The 25208-nt window shown below is 43.7% G+C and overlaps 1 protein-coding gene across 7 annotated transcripts in view; it reads left to right on the top strand.

Annotated features, from left to right (window-relative positions):
* The window catches only part of LOC146353923 (E3 ubiquitin-protein ligase RNF213-like), a 208397-nt gene that overhangs the window by 110386 nt on the left and 72803 nt on the right, over positions 1 to 25208 (top strand). For 6 of the 7 annotated variants that reach the window (XM_084837681.1, XM_084837677.1, XM_084837678.1 and 3 more), the window contains 11 exons: positions 3063 to 3197; positions 3380 to 3462; positions 4194 to 4380; positions 12315 to 12450; positions 13185 to 13376; positions 13755 to 13894; positions 16537 to 16674; positions 16825 to 16979; positions 17941 to 18159; positions 18966 to 19147; positions 21376 to 21496. In XM_084837681.1, the coding sequence (XP_084693807.1) occupies positions 3063 to 3197; positions 3380 to 3462; positions 4194 to 4380; positions 12315 to 12450; positions 13185 to 13376; positions 13755 to 13894; positions 16537 to 16674; positions 16825 to 16979; positions 17941 to 18159; positions 18966 to 19147; positions 21376 to 21496 (1688 nt within the window). The remainder of the gene's footprint in view (positions 1 to 3062; positions 3198 to 3379; positions 3463 to 4193; positions 4381 to 12314; positions 12451 to 13184; positions 13377 to 13754; positions 13895 to 16536; positions 16675 to 16824; positions 16980 to 17940; positions 18160 to 18965; positions 19148 to 21375; positions 21497 to 25208) is intronic. The other variant, XM_084837679.1, reaches the window with a different exon arrangement.

Genomic DNA, 25208 nt, shown 5'->3' with positions numbered 1-25208 from the left:
ACAAAATGTTGTAACAGCCATATAGGTAAACTAGGGCTACTGAGAAACAAGATGGAGATGTCTGCATGCTTGGGGGAACCCTCAGGTTTACAGAAGTACAAAAAGTTAGGGGAGAAAAACATAAGGAGGCAAAAAATACACAAAATAGCACAGTGAGGACTGAGCCTGCTCAGTGACCACAGAATGATGAGTGTCTGTTGTGGGGGGGAAACAGCAAACTGGTCGAACGGGGGAATGGAATAGAATATCCTGAAGGGAGACCCTGAAGGAGGAGCACGCTGATTTTGTTGCAGTCCCATTGCTAATAATGATAATGACAACAACAACAACAACAACAATAATAATATTTACATAGCACTACCAAGTGTTCAGTGTGCTGTATATGCCTTATCTAGTTGTAATCCTTTCAACAACCCTATGTCAGTATTATTAACTGCCATATTGCACTTGTGCGGGGCTGAGGCTGAGAGAATGGCTTTCCTAAGACCACCTAGTAATTCCATGAGAGAAGTGAGGTTCGAAACCAATCCCTCCTGATTTGTAGCTTGGTAGCAACTAAGCGGCACCAGCTTCCCAGCAGCAGTGATCTACATCAGGCCTGCACAACCTTTTTGGAGCTGAGGGCTGCATTGGGCAGTGCCAAGCATGCGCTCGCACACGGGCGCTTGTACACGGACACCCTCACAAGGCTGGGTGTTCCCTAGCTAGGGCTCGGGAATCCCTGGGGTTTCTCTTGCTAGTACTAGTGCTAGCAAGGGAATTCCTTTCTTGTCTCCAATCTCTCTGGTGTTTGATCAGAGATGAGGGAGGGATTCCCTTGCTAGCATTAGCAAGGGAGACCCCAGGCAGTGCCACCTTGACTTGGGTCTGACTTGGTGGGCTACATGCGGTGTGTGGGCCACACTTTTTACACCCTGATCTAGAGATTAATTGGAGCTACCTCTTGTTGCCTCACCTTCATTCTTCGTTGTGGTATATAAAGTACCTGAATATGCTAGATGCTGTACAGACATTAGAAATAACACTGCCTCTGCTCTCAGACTTACAAGCTAAAGAAAATAATGACCTGTTCGCATGGTGGATTGATTTAAATCAAGGTGATTCAAATCATGATTTAAAGCAGCAAGAAAAAAGGTTGATGTAAATCAAGTTTCCCATTGAAACTTTTTCATATATTTCCTGAACAATAATGCAGATCTGACCACTAAGCCATGTTAATTTACAACTAAATAGAGTATTTTAATTCGTGTACGCAGGCTTTACATTTCTTTCTCTTACTGTATATATATTTTGCAAGCTTTCCTTTTCAATGGGGCTTACTCCCAGGTAAGTGGGTATAGGACTGCAGCCTTAGTATAAGAATACAGGAAGATACACACTGGACAATTTTGCCTTTTCTTTTTCTAGTGTTGCTCCATTCTGCTTCACTCTTGTCTTGGCCCAGCTTTGCCCTCACAAAGAACAAAACAGCAAACAAAAATGACATGCCCATGGCTGTTAGGTCAAAGCAAAGTTTGATATTTACTGGGCTGAAAAAAATCAATTTTCAATTTTTTTAAGCCAATGTTTAATTGAGTTTTACCCACCCTGCATGCTAGGGAGGAGAGAAAAGGAGAACAAAAGGGAGGGCGGATCAGTTGGTGTAATCCAATCCAAAGGCTATCAATGTCTACTTGTCTTGATAGCTATATGCTACCTCCAGTACCAGAGGCAGTGAGCCCATGTACACCAGTTGCTGGGGAACATGGGTGGGAGGGTGCTGTTGTGCTCATGCCCTGCTTGTGGGTTCCTGGTCGACAGCTGGCTGGCCACTGCGTGAACAGAATGCTGGACTGGATGGACCCTTGGTCTGATCTAGCAGGGCTCTTCTTCTTTTTGAATATATATTTATTTTATTTTTATAAATGAAATAAACAGTACCAAAATTACCAACAACCTAATCAATACTTCAATTTCCCAACAGTACAATATTCTGATGAGGACACCACAATAACAAAGAGAGGAAGAAAAAAGAGAAAAAGGGGGAAAGGGAAGAGGAAAGGAAGTGAAGAAAAGAAGAAAAAATTCCCTCCCCCTTAAAAAAAATTAAGTTTAAACTCAGACACCCCCTGGCCTCCGATGCCATTCTGTTTAAAAAACTATAACTTTAACAATCTTACAGTTTAATAAACAACCTTACATTTCTATATCATATATCAACCTTATATCAAGGAAACAGGTCTACAATTCATTCCTAAAAGCCTATATTATTAGCAATAATATATATATATATATATATATATATATATATATATATATATATAATAATAATAATAAAACGTAATATAAACCTTCAACCATCAGTAATAAATTTTATACTAGATATATTATCTATTTTAAAATCCAGCAGGGCTCTTCTTATGTTCTTATCCGAGGTGAATTGCTGCCAAAATAGGGCCTGTTTCTCCCTTTGTCCTATACAGAGTGTCTGGCCTTTGATGGAGGCTGAGGGGAAAGGCAAGATGGCCGCTGGGCCGGGCAGGCCAACTGCCATCTTGGGCCAGGCAGGCAGCTCAACTTAAAAATAGGGCCTCTCTCTGTGCTATGGTGCAGAATGACTAACCCCTGGAGTCTGAGAAAGGAGAGGCCAAATGGCGAAAAGGATTCTGCTTTCAAAAGGATCCTGCTTTCTTTCCATTTCCCTCTGCTTTGGTGCGGAGTGGCTGGCTGCTGTTAGAGTCTATGGCTATAAATACCATATAAGTTGATACATTTTAAACACTGGAACAGGGCTGTTGTGTGAGTTTATTAGTTGAGACACAGAATGTTAGGCTGTCAAAGTGGAGGGCAAGGGAAGAGAGGGAATTGACCTGCTCAAGCCCCTGAGCCCCTTATAGCTTCTAGTACGTATCCTAGGAGGGGTTAATTAGAGTTTTGGATACACACACACACACACACACACACACACCCTTGCACTATACAGGGATGTTTCAGAAGGAAAGGAAAGGAAAAAGGACACTTTCCCCTTTTGAGCTGTCTAGACCTGAATAGCATAAAATGCTCTTGTTGTTTTCTGTTGCTAGGACGGTGGCAGTCTGTGCATATTGATGATCTGAGGAGATCCAGGGATATGGTCTCTGATGTAACTGCCCTGAGAAACATCACCATCAGCCAGCTGTTCTCTGAGGATATTGGAATGACTGCAGAAAATCCTGAATGTAAGAATGTTAATGAACTATGTCTGTGTGAGTTAGCACACAAATGTGCAAGCACACAAGCATATTTGTATGCTTATTGTTTTAAATCTACGTTTTCTGATAGTCTGTAATAATTCCCAGTGTCTGTAAGCTTACCAGTAGGTAAATCACATCACTATGTGACACCTTCTGTATTGTTGCAGCTATCTTGGTGGAGGGAATGGAAGAAAAGGAAGAGAAGATGGAGGCAGAGATGCCAGCAGCATCTGAAACAAAAAAATGGACTGTAAGTTCAGATCCATTGTGTTTAATTTAGTTCTGCCCTTTGCTTCCTTAGGAAGAGACAGAGCCTTATTTGCCCCTGCTCCATGCAGCTCTATTTGAAGTACAGTTTCTTACAGATGTTGGGGACAAATAATAAAACAGTTTCAAAGATACTATTCTTCTTGTCCTGTGTTAGAACATTTTTCTGTATCACTCCAAATAATACAGGAACACCAATCCAAATGGAAATATTTGCACATCCTTAGTTTTCCCCACAAATGTGAATTTGCGCTAGTGTGGGCCTATTCATAGTGGACATGACTAATCAAGGCTTCATCTGTTTTTAATTGCCTCCAGAAAAACAGAGCAGGGACTTTTCCTTGGCAGGCAGTGCAAGCATCAGGAACTGGAGACATCACCTCCCATGTAGCATTAATTCTCTCTTAGTCTTGCCATGTGCATTTCTTAAATAGCCACTGGCATTACCGTTCACCAAACATCAGCAGTATCTTTTTGTTTTGGGGAGCAGAACATAATGACTGGCTCTTTGTTCTCTCTGGTTGTGGCTGCTCTGTTTTGAACAGATAAGTGGGCTGACACTTGACCACCAGTGCTGCAAGGGGGATCTCTAGCCATTAGCACCCCCTTCTGTTTGTCAGGCAAGGGAGCCACTACAATAAAAGAGGGCTTGATTCTACTTACTCTTTCAGTAAATGTGTAATGTGACCTGGCCATTTGTTTGTGCTTCTTTAGGATACTAACAAGAATTTTCCCCCTGCTGTTCCTGGGAAGACCCAAGTTTTGGACACCACCATCCTCCTAAGAAGCTGCGTGCAAAGAGCTGTGAGCATGCTAAAGGATCAAAATAGAGGTGCCAACCGTAGCACTAAGAGAATTGAAATCCTCCTTAGTCTCCTGTCTGAGGAAGATGACTTAAAAGGTATGAATTACTAGTAACTCTTGAAGATGAAAGTTATTTGTGCAAGCCTCTCCAAAATGTGTCTTGTTTCACAAGGCAGGCAGTCGTAGGGTTAACCTTCATAAACTGTCAAGCAGAGATACCAAAAACCATAGAAAATAAGCACCAAAAAGCATAGATATGATAAGTTAAATTGCCCAGTTTATATTCCACCTTTTTTTCTTTTAAATTTTTTTGGCTTGTAGAGCACACATTGTGCTCTGAAGATCTTTCTACTGTGTTCAGTAAACTAGAGTCATGAAGAAATAGATAGAGCAAATGAAGGATACTGCCAGTAGTCTTAAAACTATATGATGCAGAAATCTCCCAAATATTTCTTAGCCTTCCAAAGTGTTGGATGTTAAGGTGGATGCCTTAATTTACTGTTTCTATGCTTTTTGGTGTGTGAATGAATTTGTAAACACCTTAACTCTTTTCTTAAATGAAGTATATTGATCCTAGAAGTTCCTTGTTTTTTCAAAAGAAAATCCACTGAATTATCCGAGTGCTCTCCAGAATGGAGAGGGCAGGGGGGTTGTCATCTGGATGGATGGCAAAATGTAATTTACACTGTTCTTTAATACACTGAAAGAATTTCACATATATTATCTCAGTAATCTTTACATCAATTCTGTAAAGTAGATCATTTTTATTATCTCAGTTTACATGATCATTATCATCATTGTTTGTCCAATTGTCCAAGAGGTGTATTAGGAATACAGCCATCGTTTATTGTTATCCCCATATTTCCCCAAGGGATGGTGCTAAATGGGGACAGGGTGGCTTATGACAGCCACTGTTGTCACAGACTACAAATCAAATGAATCCATGGCAGAAATCTCAAAACATATGAAGATCAGATCACATGAGGAACTCAGCCAAGCCAGACAATACACCTGAAGTTACAATATGGATTAAATAGCCAACGAATGAAAGCATGTAGAAAACATTTATGCATTCTACCAATGGGGAATAAAGACAGAGATGAGGACATGAAGTCTCTCTCACATACATTCAGCCACTCCTCTTTTTTATATGTTGTTCCAGGCCAGTCTAAATGACCTCTGAGGATATTTTACAGCCCAGTGCCTCTGATTGGGAAGAGATTCAGGATCCCTTCCAAATTTGTAATTCTTGATATAAGCACAGCTATCACTGTAGATGCCTGAGACAACACCTCTCAGAGACCTAACAATAGACATATGATAGCTGTAACCTTCTGGTGATGTGTTTTAATGGGAGCTGAGATGGCCCAAGAAGGCATAGGTCTTGGGCAGAGATGGCTCTCTTCCCCCTTCCAAAGGGATGTGTTAATTGAGTCTAGGGTGAGAACAACAGAACCGTTAAGTGTGTGTGAAACTGTCAGACTGGAACAGGATCTGAAAAAAGAGGCAGGAAATCCTATAACACCATGGGTTCCCCTTTACATTTCATGGGGTGCAGGAATCCGTTGGAGTGCTAATGTTGTGAACCCTCATCTTATGTTCAGCCTGCATGTATGTGTAAATAACCCTCATATCACAGAAACACTCTAAGTCTCCAGTGATCTCCTCCTGAGGGTAAGTGCTGGAACTAGGGCTATGCATGGACCCGCCGATCCAACTCGGAGGCCGCTCAGGGGCTTCCGAGGTGGGCATGATTTGGCTCGGGCTGATTTGGGGGCCCCGACTTGCTTTGGCTTATGAAGCCGAAGCAGGATTCAGAGATCCAAATCCCGCTTCGCCCCGCCACACCTGGGCCCTTGCTCCATGGTGCACCAATGGCGCAGCTGCTGCCACTAGGGGAGCTGCCGCCACCAGTGCCAGCAAGGAGATCCACTGCCAGGGAAGCTGGAGCCAGCACCATGGGAGCTGCCACTGCCGGTGCTGCTGGGGGAGCTGCCACCGCCACCAGCTCCTAAGCCTTCTGGACGCATGCCAGCAGCTGCCTAGTTGTTTTGGGGGATGGGGGAGCCATTTTTTAAATGGTGACTCCTTGTATTTCCAGAAATACAGGGAGTCACCATTTTAAAAATGGATTCCCCCCTCCAGAACAACAGGATTGCTGCCAGCGTGTGTCCATAGGACCCAGAGAAGAAGCTGGGGGCTGGGTGGCAGCAGCGGCAGCAGCGTTGCGGCTGGGGTTCTGGATCATGCTGAAGCACATGGAAGTGCTTCGGAGCGATCTACTTCACTTTGGGCTGCTTTGTGCCTCTCCACCTTGCCTTGGAGACGGCCCGAAGTGACCCGAAGCACCCTGCTTCAACTCGGAGCTCAGGCTTGGTGCCAAAGTGGTGCACAGCCCTAGCTGGAACCCTGAAATTTCTCATAATTTCTCAGCGATCAGAAGTGGGGTGCATATGTGTGACTATGTGTGTGTGTGTATGTGTATATGTTGAGGCTGAAGACTGAGGATTATATTTCTGAAGGTCTAAGACAACTTAATGACATCAGTACAGACGAACTCCTCCATCATGATATTACAGCTGACCTAAACAAAAAAACCCCCTGGCAATGTTAGCCATAAATTCCTGCATGAAAACTTACAGGACAGAGAAACTGACCTTCCTTCTACAGCAGGAAGGTTTTACATGCTACCAAAGATCCCTAAAAACAATAACCCAGGACAACCTATTGTTTCATGCAACAATGCTGTCACTTTAAGAATTTCACTATATCTTGACTTCATAATTCAACCACTAGTCCATAAACTTCCTTCATATATTAAGGACATTACTGAACATAAGAACCTTATGAAGATTCAAAGACTCTACATTAAAAAAAACACACACGCATTCTTACCAGGCTTTATTCTTGTGGAGTCTTTCCCCATTCACTAGGGGCTCCTTCAGATGGTGACCACCCACAACCTGTGATTGAAAATTGAAAACCTCCCCTCTTGGCAGTGCTTCATAGTATTTAATGAAGCAGCACCGTCTAGTGGCTGTTTAATAGCGCAATGCTGACTGTACACACTAGGGAAAACCCGTGATAAATTTAAATAGTTCATTATTTCTGGATCTTTTTAAGGCGAGATTACCGGAGAAAGGCACGTGATCTTTCCCTTCAGGTTGATGATGTCATGTAAAGGACCCGCAAACGTCTGTGAGTGGCTAATCACAAAGTGCAATAAATCACTTGTGTAGAGAAGCTCTAAATCAGGAACGTTGATTTAACAAGGATACCATCATCACAACCTTCAAAATTACTTCTTTATACACTAAAATACACCACAAAGATGACCTCTCAGCCTTAACGTACCTCTTAAACAGCAGAACCTTTAATGAACCCACTACTGGAGTCTTAACCTTCCTAGCAAATTTGGTGCTTACAAGGTTTTATTTCTGGTAGCTGTAGCCTCTGCTAGGAGAGTTTCAGAGATATTGGCTCTCTCCGGGAGGGATCACCTCTGTACGTTCAGCAAGGACTCCTATCACTCTCCAGTTGGATCCATCCTTCATTCCCAAAATTAACACTCCCCATAAGAAATTGTTCTTCCCTCCTTCTGCCCTAATCTTTCTCACCCCTCTGAGCAGGTCTGGCACACATTGGATGTTAGAAGGGCCATCAAAATCTACCTTAAGAGGATAGAGGAACTCAGACGTTCTGATTCCTTATTTATTTCCTTTCATCCAACAGCCTGAGAGCAGAAAGCTTCCTGTGTTACCCATGCCGGGTGGCTCAAGGCATGTATCAAGGCATACCCCTCTCTAAACCCACACATGTCACAGCACACACCACCAGGGCCGTGGCTGCCTCAGCAGCTTTTTCTACTAATGCCCCCTTAACAGAGATCTGTAGGGTAGCCGCGTGGTCCTCACGCCACAAGTTCGTAAGGCATTATAGGATGGACAAATGTTCTTCTGCTGAAGCAGCCTTTGGACGTAGAGTGTTACAGCAGGTATTACCTCAACCACAAGAGTTGCTTTGAGGCCCGCACTGTGGGAATAGTAGCTTTTGTACATCCCATGATAGATGTCTCCTTTCACTGGATGGGAATGGAAAGTTGGGTACTTACCATTAAGTTCTATTCTAAATTGGTGCGCAGGAGACATCCATACCGTACCCTCTGGCAGGCTGACCACCCCTGTTGATTCTAGTATTTATTACAATCTTTCTCATAGAGTATTTTTTATTTTTATTTTATTTATTTACAATATTTATATTGTAAATAAATAAAATAAAATATTTACAATATCTTCCTCATCAGAAGATTTTGGAGCAGTGAACAACATGATAAGAATAAAACAACGGTTAAAAGAGTTTAAAAAGTTAAAACATTTTTAAAAAAGACAAATCCCAACGAAGTGGAGTTCAACAAACCACGGCTGGTCATGCAAAGAAGGCCTCTTGAAAGAACAACGTTTTCAGGAGGCGCCGGAAAGAACACAATGTTGGCACCTGCCTGACCTCTAAAGGCAGGGAATTCCACAGGAAGGGGGCCACCACACTGAAGGCTCTTCTCCTGGTGGACTCCAACCAGGCCATAGGTCCATGTAGAACCACCAGAAACATGCCCTCTGATGACCTCAGTGACCAGGCAGGTTGGTAGGGAAGGAGGCGCTCTCTCAGGTATCCTGGTCCCACGTTGTTTAGGGCTTTGTACACTAGTACTTAAACCTGGCCCAGTAGCGAATAGGCAGCCAGTGCAGTTCCCTCAGCAAAGGAGTTATACACTGAAAAGGGGCAGCTCCCGACAACAGCCAAGCTGCTGCATGCTGCACTAGCTCCAGCTTCCGGACCAGCCTTAAGGGCAGCCCCACCATGGTAAAGCTATCCCTGTCCAGGAGAGGCCGTAGCTGGCGAACCAGCCAAAGCTGGTAAAAGGCATTACAAGCTGCCGCGACCACTTGGGCCTCCAGTGACAATGATGGATCTAGGAGTACCCCCAGACTACGGACCTGATCTTTCAGAGGGAGTGCAACCCCATCCAGAACAGGCAATGAGCCTATCTCCCGGACCCAGGAACCACTCACCCACGGGGCTTCCATCTTGCCAGGATTCAGCTTCAGTTTATTGGCCCTCATCCAGCCCATCACTGAGTCTAGGCACTGATTCAGGACTTGCACAGCCTCTCCTAATTCAGATGTCACAGGGAGATAGAGCTGCGTGTCATCAGCATACTGATGGCATTTAGCTCCAAATCTCCTAATGACCGCTCCCAGCGGCTTCATATAGATGTTAAACAACATTGGGGACAGGATGGTACCCTGCGGCACCCCATAGCTCAATTGCCAAGGGGCCAAGCAATAGTCACCCAGTGTTACTCTCTGAAATTGGCCCCATAGGTAGGACCGGAACCACTGGAGCACAGTGCCTCCAATACCCATCCCACGGAGTCGATCCAGGAGGATATCATGGTCAATGGTCTCAAAAGCCGATGAGAGATCGAGCAGAATTAACAGGGTTGCACTCCCCCTGTCCCTCTCTCGATGAAGGTCATCCATCGGGGCGACCAAGGCTGATTCAGTCCCGTAACCAGAACGAAACACAGACTGAAATGGGTCTAGATAATCAGTATCCTCCAAGAGTGCCTGCAATTGGTTCTCCACAACCCTCTCAAGTACCTTCCTTAGAAAAGGGGTATTTGCAACTGGGCGGTAGTTGTCTAATACTGTTGGGTCCAGGGTGGGCTTCTTCAGGAGTGGCTGCACTACTTCCTCCTTAAGGACAGCAGGGACTACCCCTTCCCGTAGGGAAGCATTTATCACTCCCTGGACCCACCCAGTCATACCCCTTCGGCTAGCTTTTGTTAGCCAAGAGAGACAGGGATCAAGAGGGCACGTGGTCGGTCGCATTATTGCAAGCATCTTGTCCACATCATCTTGTCCACATCAACTGGAACTGATCCCACAAAAACGGGCAGATGGTGGCATCAGACACCTCGACTGGTACTGCACTAACAACAGCATCAAGGTCGCTGCGGATACAAGCGATTTTGTCCTCAAAGTGTGATGCAAAAAGGTCACAGTGGGTCCTCGACGGGGCCAGGGCCCCATTTACTGGGGAAGATGTTAACAACCGCCAGACCAAGATGTTAACAACCGCCAGACCAGGAAGAGCTCCGTTGGACGGCTACTTGAGGACACAATGGAGGCAGCAAAATAAACCTTCTTTGATGCCTGCACTGCCATGCAGTAGGCATGATTATGCACTCTAGAGCATGCTCGGTTGTCCTCACTTCGAGCCTTGCGCCATTTGCGCTCCAGCCGACGTCCAGCCTGTTTCATTGACCGCAGCTCCCCAGTATACCAGGGAGCAGAACGGGCTCCACAGTGCCTGAGAGGACACTCAGGTGTGATCATGTTGATGGCCCTCCGCATCTCACTGTTCCACAGTGAGGCTAGGGCCTAGGCTGGATCACCTTCTCTCTCAACTGGAAAATCCCCAAGAGCATTCAGTAATCCATTGGATTCCATCAGTCTCCTAGGGCGGACCATCCGAATAGGTCCCCCACCCCAGCGGGAGGAGAGTAATGTCATAAGTTCAAATCTCACCAGGAAATGGTCTGACCATGACAATGGGGTTACTTGGAGCCCCCCAATCTTCAGACTACCCATCTCACAAGTTGGAGCAAAAACCAAATCAAGGGTATGCCCTGCTTCATGTGTTGTGCCGATGACATACTGAGACAGCCCCATGGTTGTCATGGAGGCCATGAAGTCCTGAGCTGGAACTCTGGAGACAGCCTCAGCATGGAAGCTGAAGTCACCCAGAACCAACGTCTTGGGTTCCTCCAACACCACACTTGCGACTACCTCCGCCAGCTCAGTCGGGGAGGATGCTGGGCAGCAGAGTGGGCAATACACCAGCAGCATCCCCAATCTGTCTCTATGGCCCAACACCAGTGCAACCCCTCAAGGCCCTCTCCAAGGTGGAGTGGTCTCCTGGTGATAGAGATGGAAGTTCTATGAACCACAGCAACTCCCCCCCCCCGGCCCTCCAACCTTTGTTGGTGCTGCACTGAGTACCCAGGTGGGCAGAGCTGAGTCAGCTTGACTCCACCCAGCTCACCCACCCAAGTCTCAGTGATACACTCCAGGTTGGCCTTCTCAGCCACGATTAAATCATGAATGAGTGCAGTCTTATTGCAGACCGATCTGGCATTAAATAGCAGCACCGCAAGACAGGAGGGCACAGTGGAAGAGCTACCAGCTACACGAGAGCTAGAGGAGGGGGGTAGAAGGGAAACAGTGTATAAACACCTGTGGCCCATTCTACTTTGATATCCCCACCCCCTCCTCCTGCCGTATGTCCTTCTGCCCCAAGTCACTGGAATAGTGGTGCCTCCTCCATGGGTCCCCACATTAAAGTCTCCTAGGCACATCCTTACTGTCATAAAATACCCACACACTCTCCACAGCCACCCACCATTCAAATATACAATCAACCATTCAACTCATACACTCCACTCATTCAACAATCACTCCCAACCAAACTAATACAGTCACAGTTTGTAATTGTGGTTGTAACCAGCCGCTGTTCACAGTTAGGACATCAGGCTTGTTAATCAACCAGATGAAGCAGATTATGCCAGTACCCGGGGGCAGGGGGTTCTCCTTTTCCTTTCTACCTTCTGTTTTTTACTTACTTCATTAATGGCTCCTCAATAACTACTCTGTCCAAATGCTCGGCTAAAAAAGAATTGGCTGGGAGGAGCCACAGAGGCCAGGACCAAGGCAAAAAGCTTGGTCAAATGTTCCTTGTCTGTCCTGGGCAGCAGGAGGAGTTAACCCATGATGGATGTCTGCTGTGCACGAAATTGGAATGGAACTTCACAGTAAGAACCCAACTTTCCATTTCATAGGCAAAAGTCAAATAGTACAGAGAGTGATATTGATACAATCTAGCTCAATTAATTGTCAATCCTGTGCAAAGAGGTCTTGCTTCAATATTTGAAGATTAGCAAATTTTCTGTTTTTCATTTCTTTTCTTCAGGCTCCTTCCTGAAGATAACAAAGAATCGTCTCTTACACCTTTTGAGGAAGCAAGAAGAGAATTCTTATAATATGAAAGAGTGGGTGCTGCGGGTGGCATCCAACCTCAGTGCCCTCCAGGAAGCAGGAACTTTCAGGTATAACAGTGGTTTAAATCACTTCACTTTGACAGATCTAAAAATACAGGCCAATATTCAGGGATCTCTTTGTACGTACTTAAGATGTTTTTATGCACACATGGAGAGGATGCTGACTTTCCTTCCAGTTACAGCTCCACATGATGTATCAAATGCTGCTTTGGAAGGGTCCCCTGACCTTCAGGAGCATTGTTTGGGTGATGGGCATTGGGACTTGAGGTGCAAAGACAACGTTAAAAGTCTCAAATTCTGCATGCAGTGTTTTAGATCTTGGCCCTTAGTTGCAATCATGCAGCCACTTAAATGTGCCTAATAAGCCCACTGATTTCAGTACATCTGAGTATTCACAATTACGTGTATTGTTGGAATCGAAGCCTTTAATGGCTCTGTTAATATCCCTGTGTGCCAATAATAGTTGGCTGTCTTTCAAAGGATCTATGTCTGCTTCAACTGGTAACAATAATTCTGGAAAAGGTTATGTTTACTTTGCTTCAGATGCAAGGTGTGCAATTCAACAGGTCCTACAAAGAGCTAAAAGATGCATATACATGAATTTGAAGTGAGTTGAAGTATAGTGCATGAAGAGAGGTTTTTTTAAGTTCATAGCACACACATCATTCTCTCTTGAGAAATTTAATATATCAGAATGCACCTGAAAGTGTCTTGTGTATATGTTTAATTTGTTTTTTCATATTGGGTGCTTTTTGTTTGCTTTGATGTCTTCACACTTGCAGACACACCCTGTGGAAGCGGGTCCAGAGTGTAGTGACCCCATTGCTGGCCTATATGGTTTCTGTCCTAGACAGAGACTGTAACCTGGACCTATTGGTCAGACCGACAACAGAAAATTGTGTGAAAGATCTGTGGATGTTCATCTTCAGTGATCCAAAGCTTCTGAACATTCCTTATGTCATGGATCAAAGCAGGTAAGCTGCATAAAGATGGGAATGATTCCTCACAAATGTATCTGTTGAATAGGAATGGTGAATGTGGTCTTTGATTTGACATAAAGAAATAGCTTGACAAAGTACTTGTTCATTTGGCACATGTTTGCCAGTGTTAGGCCATGGTGGTTTGGCTGTCCGTTCCTCAGTGGGCATGGCCTATGAAACAGATCTGATAGCTATTACCTTCTCAAAAGCTCAATGCTGTAGTTATGATATGCTTTTAGAGAAAGATTGAAATTCATGGATTGTTGTTAAACGCTAAATCTCTCCCTGTGTCTAAGTGCTGAAGTCAAACATTAGCTTGATATCAGCACACCACTAGCTTCCTAACTTTTAATTTGCCTGTCTCTTGCCCAGCTCCTACACTGACACCATTCTGGTACAGAATTACTTGGAGGTATCTAAACATGCTGGCAATGAAATGCCCTTCAGCTGGAGGATAAAGGATTATTTGGAAGATCTTTGGGTTCAAGCTCAATACATCCCTGGCAGTGAAGGTGAGAATGCAGGGGGGATGCATCTGGTGCTGCTTGTTGGAAAGTGTACATAAAGTACACCTTGAATTGATTTGAGGATAGTATTGAAGCACCATCCCTTTTTGGTCCATGTTCTGTGTATCTGGCTTTCAGCTGCCTTCCTCTCTGGTGCTCAGTCTCATATATGCTCATGTCTAGTATGTTATGTATGTATGTATGTATGTATGTAATTAAGACAGTATACTTTTCAAGAGTTCAAAGTGACTGACAAAAGATAAAAATATAATAATTCTGAACTTCTCTTTTTGTTGAATTTCCACCCATCTCTCTTCCACCTTTTTCAATATTCCAAAGAATATTGTCTTTGTTTTTCTGTCTCTTCAAAATATATTTTCTCTCTTTCTGTTAGCATCATTTTGGCATGGGCTTGCCTAATCCTAACTAGCAAAAAAGGAAGGCAGTGTCAGGTCTCCCTTTTGTCCCTGCTGAACTTCAATAGCCAAATCAAAACACAGACAAGAGGCTTCTATCCATGACTCTTTAATCCTTTTACTTCAATGGGTCATACAGATATTAACTGTCAGTAACTCACAGTCTACAAAGGAAAAGCATACAGGGAGTTCAAAGGGAAACCAGGAAGGTTGAAAGTTGCCTACCATTTGAGAAAAGGCAGGCACGCTTTCCTAACTTAAGGGGTGGGTGGGGATCTCCCTCTGTCTCATGAGGTATGTATGCATAGATGTTCCCACCGGGCCAATCAGGCAGATCACCTAAGCCCTGCCTCTGCCATCTCTCTCTTCTCCCTGTGTCTGCACCTGGCATGTAAGAATTCAGGCTGTCCAAGCCCCACCTCTCCCTGTTCACTATCTCTCATGGGTGTGTGTGAAGAGAGGCCCTTTCCGTCTAGCTGGACTATTGAAACCTGGGGAGTCTGTCTCTCTCCCTGTCTGGAAGAGTCTGGGAAAGTTCCTCCCCCACGTTTTGCAGTTCCTCTTTGGAATCTGAACTATTCTGCCTATGCTCAGATGCACCCCTGACAGTTAGTTGCCTTCCAAAATGAAAATCACGAGCAACTCCCTTTATCACTCTTCTGCTGCCTCAAGAGTGCAATCCTATGCACATTTGGAGAGAAGAAAGTCCTACAGCTCCCAGCAACCCCCAGCGAGCCATGCCAGCTGGGGAATGCTGGGAATTGTAGGACTTATTTCTGTCTAAATAGGTGTGGGATTGCACCCTAAGTACTTTAGAGGAGTGGATTTCTTGTGCAATCTCTAGGTCTAACCTTCAAATTGAATCCTGACACCTGCCAACCACATGTGGCAAGCAGGAGTCTGCACCTCCAATGCTGAGAGGTAAGATAAGCTGCAAGAAACCTTTTGTCCACTTCTGATGTAGACTGCCACCACCCACTCTCATCCTGGACACATGAGGCTCCAGGTTTTTATACTTATGGAGAAGGATAGGCTCCTTTTCTGGAGCTTCGTTAAGCTCCTTAAAACCCAGGTTACTGTGTATGCAAGAGTCTAGGGTAAGACCAACTTCAAGCTATGCAAAGAGCTAAATCAACTCTAGTTTCCAACTGAGTACATTTATTAAAGAACCAAGTAGAGAAAAGTTCAGAAATGGTTAGTTGCTTAAACCCCACCCCCAAACATAGAATTAGATAACGAAAGTTTGCTTAACTCACCAAAGCAGCTTTGCGGGTGGGGGAGGAATGAGGCCCACCTGGGACTCCACAGCCTAGAAGAGTTTAATACTGACTCTTTGCCAGCCGCTCAAAGACAAAGGAAGATTTCATAAACCAAGTATTTCTATGGAGGGTGGGAACTCCAGCAGAGGGACTGGAAATTCACACCTACCAGTTTGTAGCTTTGGAGGACTTGATCATACATCCACTGGGTGATTCCTGCACCTACCTTGGAAGGGAGTGGGACGAGGGGTGAGTCAAGCCTCAGATGTGTAGTAATGCAGTTTTTTGGTATCTAAAGATGTCTGGGCATTTCCTTTGTTCAGAGACATTTCTAAACAGGCATGAGGAGAAAGGTTGTTTTCATCATAGATGGCTTTTTTAAAAATCCAACATAAGAATTAAACCATATACGATGCAGAGAACTGTGACAGGGTCCTCAATGTTGTATTTAAAAACAAAAATAAAACTTTAAAACAGGTGTGGGGGACCTACCATTAGAAACAGTGAGGCAGCTTTTTTACTGCCAGGGAAGAGGAGAGGCACTCTGAGGCGCACAGAACTCAGGATTCATAAAACCCTGCACTGTCATGTTGTATCTGGCTCTGCCCCTTTGAAGTCAACACACCTGTGTCAGCCTAAGAGAGATAGCTGCCATCCTCTCCCCGCCACCCTCCCCCCAGAAATCAAACCATTAAGTTGTGGATGTTTGGAACAACCTGGAGCAATCTTCCTCATGTTGACAATGGCTCTGAGGCTCTGGCATAGGCTCTTCTATATATTTTATGAATATATTAGGGGCAGGTCATAGCTTTTAGCCCAGCTTTGTTTGTGTGTGCAATATTTGGGGTTGGGGTAAAAACCCTGCTTGAAGATCAGGGTAGGGCATGAACATTCAAGTGGGATCAACTTACTTAGAATTCTATGAGGTGGCAAGGTTAATTTTCCATTTCCCCCTTTGAATTATTTTTTTTAGAAGTCTCCACTCCAAATAGCTGCCAAGCAGTTGAAAATATGGCTAGGATGCCCCTGGGAATGATATGTGATGCTGCTGCATCTTTTTCCACCTGGAAATGCCCTTGGGAACAATGGTACATCACCAGTGTTGTTGGAGGTGATGATAAAAAAACACTATGTGCCAACATGCTTACCTATTAAAGTAGTACCATGGCACTGATTAACTGATATTTCTATGGGAGATGGTGTAGAAATTTAAATTCTCATCTAAGTTTAAAAAAATTCCCAGTGCGCTTTTGTCTTGTAGGCCATGCAGAGAAGTTTGTAGACATCTTTCAGAAGACTCCACTGGGACAATATATCACCAGTCTCTGTGAGGAAGAGCAGGAGAAACTTTTCCACTGTTATGTCAGAGACTTCATCCTTCTGGCAATGGGTGTATCCTTTAATAAGGAGCTAAAGGTCAGTATTGTATGAAGAGATGTTTGAATAAAGCATACGTCAATTATGATGCCCAGGAACTGTGTGTTGGAAGACACATATTTCATCAGGGTATAGCTGGCAGATTATTATTACTAAAGCAGATTAATATTCCCAGGACATGGAATGGAAACTTGTGCACACCAGTTTTATCAGAATGAGGAAAATGCCAGACAGGTTGAAATCTCAAGTTGCTTGATCTCATTGAAGTAAGATTCCCCCCCCACCCGCCCTTTCCCTGTCCTGAGTTTCCTTTACATTCAGCAAATGTTTGTATTCTGTCACAGCCACCAGCAGGGGGAACTTGGTGCATGACTAATTAAATGCCCCTCAACTAGGGGTGGACGAAAATCACTTACCTGTCGTTGAAGTTTGTTCGCGGTGGGGGGGAGGCGCTTCGCTGCTCCCCCCGCGAAGTTCAGGCCGGGGTGGGGAGGCTTCCCGCCTCGCCCCGGCCGAAATTCAGGCCGGGGGGGAGGCTTCCCGCCTCGCCCGGCCGAAATTCAGGCCGGGGAGGAGGCTTCCCACCTCGCCCGGCCGCGAACTCCATTGTTTTTTAAAAAAAACAAAAATGCCCCCATGATAGGCTACGTGACGATTAACGTAGCCTATCACGGCTAGATCTGCAAAGTCAGCCGTGATAGGCTACGTTAATCGTCACGTAGCCTATCACGGGTGACTTTAAAAAAAAAAAAGCGTGTACGCTAATGGCGGCCCCCATAGGGAGCTGCCATTCACGTTCCTTATTTGGTTGCTGTAGTCTACATAAATCTTTACGTAGACTACGACGAAAATAAGGGAAACGCAAATAGCGTTTATTTAATGAAAATTTTGGTCACTGAAAAAAATTAAAGCAACTTTTAAAAAAGTACATCCTTACAGTTTTGCATGTGATTATTAAGATGAATTACAGACTATTTCAAGCCTTGTTTTAAATTTCCAGTTGCTGCAAATGGCCCTCTTATCATGCATAGAGGAAATGAAGGCAACCTCTTCCAGTGCAAAAGAGTGGGTGCTGCCTCTCCCTTGGATCCACCTTGGTTACCATCAGTTTAGGAGTCGGCTGCAGAACTTTTCCCGGATTCTTGCTGTGTACCCTGATGTGTTCAATCCTCTCAATGAACATGCACAGAAAGGAAGCAATATTTCACGTCACCAAATGGTAAAAATGATGTTGGGTGGGTCGTAGGCCTACTGGAATAAGCACAGCTTCGGAAAACAATCATATTCTCCCTGTGTTACTTTTAAATATTAGGGGAAATTCCAATCTCTTTACAGGGAGGTTCTAGAAGTCATACAGGGATTCTTTAAAATGTCTGCGTGTGCTGTATTCTGTACCTACCATACTATGATAACACACATGAGGATCTTCCATGCTCTTGTGTACCAGGTCATTTACACATGATTGCAGTATCAAACAGCAGTGCACGCTCTTGTGCAAATTTATATAGTGAGCATATGCCACAACTCTCCTGAGATGTGAGGAAATTGAACTTAAAACGACACATAAGGGAGAGAAACTGCAAATACTTCAAGGTAGATTACAAAGAAAACTCCTTGCTAAATGAATACGTTGTGCTGAAAACAATACAGTGGAATTCAGTAAAGTTAATATGCAAGGAAGAAAATGCAGATGTTAAAGGGAAGCTGAACAAAAGTATCCTGTTTAGCCAAGAGAACAGAAAGCAAAGTGAAGTGTAATGTGTGTGTGTGCGCGCACGCGCGTGTAACAAATAGATGGGATAAACAGGAAGAAAACTAAATGTGGTTCTTGAGGCTGATACAGAAGAGTTATGGCTTGTTTATGGAACTACGGAAGGGGATGGTTTGAGTATGCTGCTTGAGATCAGATTCGACTATAATCAAGGGAGAGGGCTTCAGGATCCAAGATACTTTGTCCCTTATTGATGTATTTTTCCTTACTATCCGTGTTTATAGTAAAGCCCTCTTCATGCCTGATTGCCCTAGGTACTGGATGTGCTTGCTGCATTGGCCTGTGCTGAAATGTTGGAAGAAAAAATGTTGAAATGCAGACCTCAAACATGGCTCCCGCAGGTGAAGAACCTCCACATGCCGATTGAACTTGTGTGCACTGCAAACTACATACAAAACAAGAGGAGCCAATGTGGCCAACTACTCCAGGAAGTCAGGTAAGTTGCCTGGGCTAAGTAAGAATTCCAGAGTGTAGAAATGCTACTTGTACCTTATTTCCATTGAGATGGATGGTGTATGGCAGTGTTCTTTAGGTAGGCCACAGGGGCAACTTTTTATTGAGGATGGGGGACAACGCCCTGGTAGAGCCCATTCTCTCTCCATCCTCACCCCCCGCCCCAGCAAGTAACTTGCTTTGTGCTCCTCCAGCCTTCACAGCTCCAGGTCTGAAGCAAGTCAAGAAGCCTCTCTTTTCGGCTGTTGCCTGATGAACATATGTGCCTGGCTGCTCTCTCTCCTTTCAGGTGTGGCCTGCCTGCCTTGTAACTCTTGACATGTCCCCTACTGCACATGCTTAAGATTCTCTTCAGGCAGAGAGTCAGGGAAGAATGCTCTGCCTGCTTCCCTTTAGTTTTGTCCTGATTGGTTTCCTGAGCCAAAAGGCCAGAGATAATGAGCCATTAAAATACAGCGTGTTGAATTTCTTGGTGAAAACAGGAAGTTGTGCAATAAGAACTATGCCACAGCACCATCTAGTGGCTGTATAATGAAACATATAGAACTCGCAGATAAAGGTGGGAGGAAAGAGAAGCGCCTGTAAAGGATCGATCTTAATTCTGCAAAGAATCCAGAAGCAGACACCTCAGTAAAAGTGTGGGATAAAAAGCCTCTGTGTGGGGAATCCCTTAGTCACTCTCCTAGAGGCTGGAAGGCATGCAAGTGTACTGGAGATGGCCTCGGGAGGGAGGGACTCAGACTCAGCCCTGGCCCCTTGCCAACCAGCCAGCCTGCCTGCTTCCCTCTATACACCTGAAAAAGCCTTCAAGTGGCAGTTCCCGAAGGCTTCCCTCATCCCTTGCCTTTCCCAACAGGAACCTGCTTTGTTTGGAGCTGCCATGTCAAAGTGCCAGGAGGTGGGGGCTCCTGATAGACCAGCTCCCTCATTGCTCAGGTGTTTCCTCACCATTGCTCAGGTGTTTCCTCAGCAGTGGGGAAGAGGGAGCTCCATGCATTCCTGTGCTGTGCTTTGAGAAGGGGGCTCGCCTTCCCACCATGCAGCACAGAAGCCAGGCGATCATCTGTTCACGGAGAAAGCGATCACTGTCTTTCTCTGCGGGCAGATAGCATTGTTTTGCACTGCATGGTGCACCGTGCACCACAGAAACCAGGTGACCATCTGCACAGTGAGAAGGGATCAGGCAGACTGGCTGGCTCCCACAGGGGAGCTTGGGAGGGGACAAAGCATACCAAGCAGGCTCCCCTCTTTTTCTGCGAGCCCAGCAGTTGGCTTGGCATGCATCGTGTCTAGCTGTGTTGGGGAAGGCTGTGTGTGTGTGTGAGAGAGGGCTGGGTGAAAGAGCCTGCCTGCCTGCCTGCGATGTTGCTAGGCACTTGAAGAGTCAGGGCTTTGGCCTATAGAACACAAATCTGCATAAAATTTGCATGTGCTAATCTGTATATGCACATTTATAAATGTATAGTTGGATTTATTTAAATGTCACAGAAGGCAAAGCCAGCCAATTTATTTCCCACCCAAGTCACCCCAAACAAAATAAATTATTCAATTAATTTGCACACACACCTCGCCCAGATCATCTCAAGCAGTAGTTCCTCTTCAGTTACAATGGATTTGCAATGGCTGTGAACAGATATAAAAAACTGAACAAAAAAGTGGTAATTTTTTTCCGTGAGCCCTTTCACCCCCACCCACCAAATGGAGTTTCAACAATTTTACAGAGCAGCAATTCAAAAGCAAGCCGAAAAGGATCAGCTGTAATTAATTTCCCAAGTCCCACCCAGATCCTGCTCCATAACTTAATCAATTGGCGTTCAAATAATTATCCCATCTATTAGTCATCATTACCTCCACAAATTCAGTTAAAAAAAAATTAAGCAGTGCATGACTGAACTAGAAATTGGGAGACTGTTTGGTCAAAGCCCTGTATTTCCTTCCTTCCCAAATTCTTGATACACTATCTTGGCTCTTGGATAGATTGCCTGTTAATGGTGTTTTGTATTCAAGCTTATGTTTTGATTTCCTGTGACCTCCCTATTTAGCTTTCCAAGTTGCTTTCCTCCTTTCTCAGAATATGTACTTCCTGTCAAAGCTCCATTTTCCTCAAATCTTCACAAGCTGCCTCAAGCTGTTTTTGTGCAGTAATTCTTACAAAGAATTGGACTTGGCAGATATTACACTTTGCAACTCTGGGTTTTCTCTTTGAAACAGGAACCGATGGAATCGGGTGCTCTTGATGTCTCTTTTTGTGGAACATGTGCTGCTTGGAGTAGACACGTTGATTCCAGAGCTGAAAGATCTGGTAAAGAGGTACACCCTGCAGCTTGGAAAGGTAAGAACCTCATTCTCATTTGGTGGGAAGGATAACTTAATTGTTCTAAGAGACAGTAAGCAACATCCTTTTTTACTGGCTACTTATTACAGACCTTATTTCAAAGCTTAAAAATTAATTTAAAAAACCTAACAGATATGAAGATTCTCAAGATCCCAAATTCAGATTTGACGTGTACACAGTCATTCAACAGCTGCTCTTCCTTGAGTAGCTGGAAATAGACATGTTCTTCCATTTGTTTGCTCAGTGGAGAGCTGTTATCACCTAAAGATTCAGGAACACCTTGGTGCAGAGAGGTAATACTAGCCCAAACGATTTGGATGCAGTTGCTGCCATTCGGTGAATGCTGGTGGCAGGAGCAGGCTCCTTCCTTGCCAGGAGCACAGGGCAAGTTCTTCACATGCAACAGTTTAAACTGGCCAAAAGTGAAGGGAACTTGCCCCATGTGTACAAAACCCAATAGGTTTATATGTTTCTTTGATTAGACCAGGGGTTCAAAAAGTGTGGCCCTGGGCCTAATGTGGCCTGCCAAGCCATTTCTGGCAGATCCCCCTGCCTTGGCCACCGCCACTGAACAAACTGCCCTGGCACTGCCTGGGGTATCCCTTGCTAGCGCTAGCACAAAAAACCCTACCCTTATCTCCAGTCTCTGCTGACCCCTTCCTTATTTTCGATCTCTCCTGGGAGATCAGATATAAGGGAAGGGTTTCTCTTGCTAGCATTTGCAATAGCAAGTTAACTCTTCCATTATCTCTGAGTGGGGTATGTGCATGAGTGAATGCATGAGCATGTGTATGTGTGCATGCGTACAAATGTGCACCCCCCTGACACCCTTGGCGCCAAAAAGATTACATGCCCCTCATTGAGACCATTGGCCATGACAAAGCTGTGTAACATTTACAAGTAAAATATGAAAAGACATTTCAGCTGAACATATCCTCCTTAAATAATAGTTGGTGTACTCTCATTGCAAATGAAGCAGAGGAGGCCACATTTTCCTTAGCCAGAAGCCAATACAGAGAGAGGGGAACATTTTTTTAAAAATAGTTTTTATTGATTTTTTAGAAATAAAATATCAATAAACAATAAAACAACATGGGAATACATTGACTGCAGTCATAGAATCATAGAATAATAGGGTTGGAAGGGGCCTCTAAGACCATCGAGTCCAGCCCCCTGCTCAATGCAGGAATCTAAGTCAGTCTTCAATATCTTGTATTATATTCCAGAGATTGCCTCACCTATAATCTTTTCATTTATCCTACTCCCGTTATATCCTGTCATCCTAACAAATCTTTCCGTAAGTGACCGTGGGCTGTGGTGGTTTTAATGTTTCCTTGTGCCTAATCATATAACTTATAAATTGATACCATGTTGCATAGAAGTCTTCCTTACAGTTAACATTCGTAGTTGTCTTTTTGACTCGGGTCAGTTTTCACCCAAGGGTGATTCACCAGACTCTGAGGTACCACTGCTGTAATGTGGGTTTGTATGTTCCTTTCCAGCTGGCTACGATTTCCATCCAGCTTGTTGCCCACAAGAAAGTCAGTCGTTCTTTGTTTTGTAGCTTGTCGTACACTTTGTTATGTAGAGATCTGAAAGCAATACCTGGAGACAGATTAATCATTTGCCCTGTTATTTTGCCAGCTTCTGCAAACACCTCCTGCCGAAATTGTTGTATAATGACACACAACCACCATATATGAAGAAATGTACCTGCCATATTATAGTTTCTTCAGCATTTAGCAGTGGTTGATTTGTATATCTGGCTTATCTTTTGTGACGTTAAGTACTACCTGTATAAATTTTTAATTGCGTTTCTTTTATTTTCATAGAAATAATTTCATTGCATCCTGTCTCCATAATTTTACCCAGTTTGTTTGCTCAATTTACCCAGAACTTTCCCCTATATTTGTTTCATTTCCATCCGTCTTTTGAAATTGGAAATCAGAGATGAGCCCATACAGAATTGAGGTTATTCCTTTAATTTCTGCGTTGTCCTTTATTACTAATGTCTCAGATTGCGTTAATGGGAGCACTGTTTGTGACTTTATGGTTGGATTATTAGAAAAATTGAGAATTTGATGTGTTTGTATCCAATTGAATTTTATTTCCTGTAGTCGAGTTGTGATTTGTGTTCCTGTTTTAGGGGTTAATCCCGTGTATAGAACCATTATCCTATACAACCATTATCCTATACATTATCCTATCCTTCAAGCCCCGTAATTTGTTGAAGTTTGTCTTTGTTTTATAACAAAGGATGTAACAAAAAGGGGATGATGGGAGTGGGATCAGGCATGAGTTTATCTTTCCATTTATGCCATACTTGTAAGGTACGCTTAAGGAATGTATTTTCTGTTTCTTTGAGGGGGGTTGATTTAGCTGTTCTGTATATCAAGCCTTGTATTCTATAGATTTCAGGTCCCTTTCCTTGTGAACCCAGATTCCCCCTTCCCCTTTGATCAATAATTTCTATGAGGTGCCTAATTTGATAGACTGAATAATACTTGTATATTTGGTATCCCAAAACCCCTTGCTTTACTTGTCAAAATTATAAAGTATATGTAAGTCTAGTTTTTCTATTTTTGTGACTAGACTGCATAATTATTTTTTGACACTTTTTAGGTAACCATCTGACAAGTGGATTGGGAGGGTTTGGAACAGATAAACAGTATGGGCAAAACTGTCATTTTAACAGCTCCTAACTTCCCTAACCATGATACATTGAGTTTTGTCCACCCTCTTAATAAAACCTCTGTTTGCCTGAAAAAAGGCCTGTAGTTCAGTTTAATAATCATTTACAGTTGACCTGGTAGTTGGATTCCCAGGTATTTTATGTTTGAGGAATATGTTGGGATATTGTACAGTTTGTTCAACTCCATTCTATTATCAGCTCTTATGTTCAGACTTAGAATATTTGATTTTTGGTAACTGATTGTCAAAGCCACCTGTTTTCCATATTCTGCTATTATTTGTAGTAACCTTGGTAACTCACTTTTGCAGTTTGACAAAGTTAGGGCTATATCATCTTCATATAAATGTATAGTGTGTTGTTGCCCATTAATCTGAATCCCTATTGATGGTTCTTTTCTGATAGCATTTGCTAGGGGTTCTATCAAAGCAGCAAATAGTAAGGGAGAAAGAGGACAATCTTGTTTTCTCCCTCTCTGTATACTGATTGGTGGTGAATCATAGTTGTTAGTCTGAATTATTGCCTGATTGGAGTCATAGAGTCTATGAAGTATATTTATAAAATGTGTGCCCATATCTAAGCCTTTTCTCATTTCAAGAAAAGAGGCCATTCCAATTTGTCAAATGCTTTAGAAACATACAGGGAAGCAATTATAAATGGCTTCATCTTTTTTTTGGTACTATGATTAATGATGCTGAGGAGTCTTCTTTATAGGATTAGCTATTTCCCTATTTTAATAAATCCAAATTGGACTTGATATATGTAATTTGGGGCCAGTTTAATCTCTTTGCTAGGAGGTTTGTACAAATGTTATAATCTCAGTTCAGTAGAGTAGTCAGTTTATAGGAATCTGGATTATTTGGATTTTTACCTGGTTTTGGTGTGAGAGTTATTTTGATGTTTGCAAAGGTATCAAAATATTATTAAAGAGAGTCACCAGGTATATAAGTTCGTCAAATACTTTATAAAAAATTCCATTGAAACCATCCATACCTGGTGCTTTGTTATTTCTAAATTTTT

Source organism: Heloderma suspectum, chromosome 2, assembly GCF_057233095.1.
Source record: "Heloderma suspectum isolate Gila_16-S chromosome 2, 16-S_ref, whole genome shotgun sequence".
Lineage (NCBI taxonomy): Eukaryota > Metazoa > Chordata > Lepidosauria > Squamata > Helodermatidae > Heloderma > Heloderma suspectum.
The sequence above is the reverse complement of the archived record's forward strand: the minus strand, read 5'-3'. Positions and strand labels throughout refer to the sequence as shown.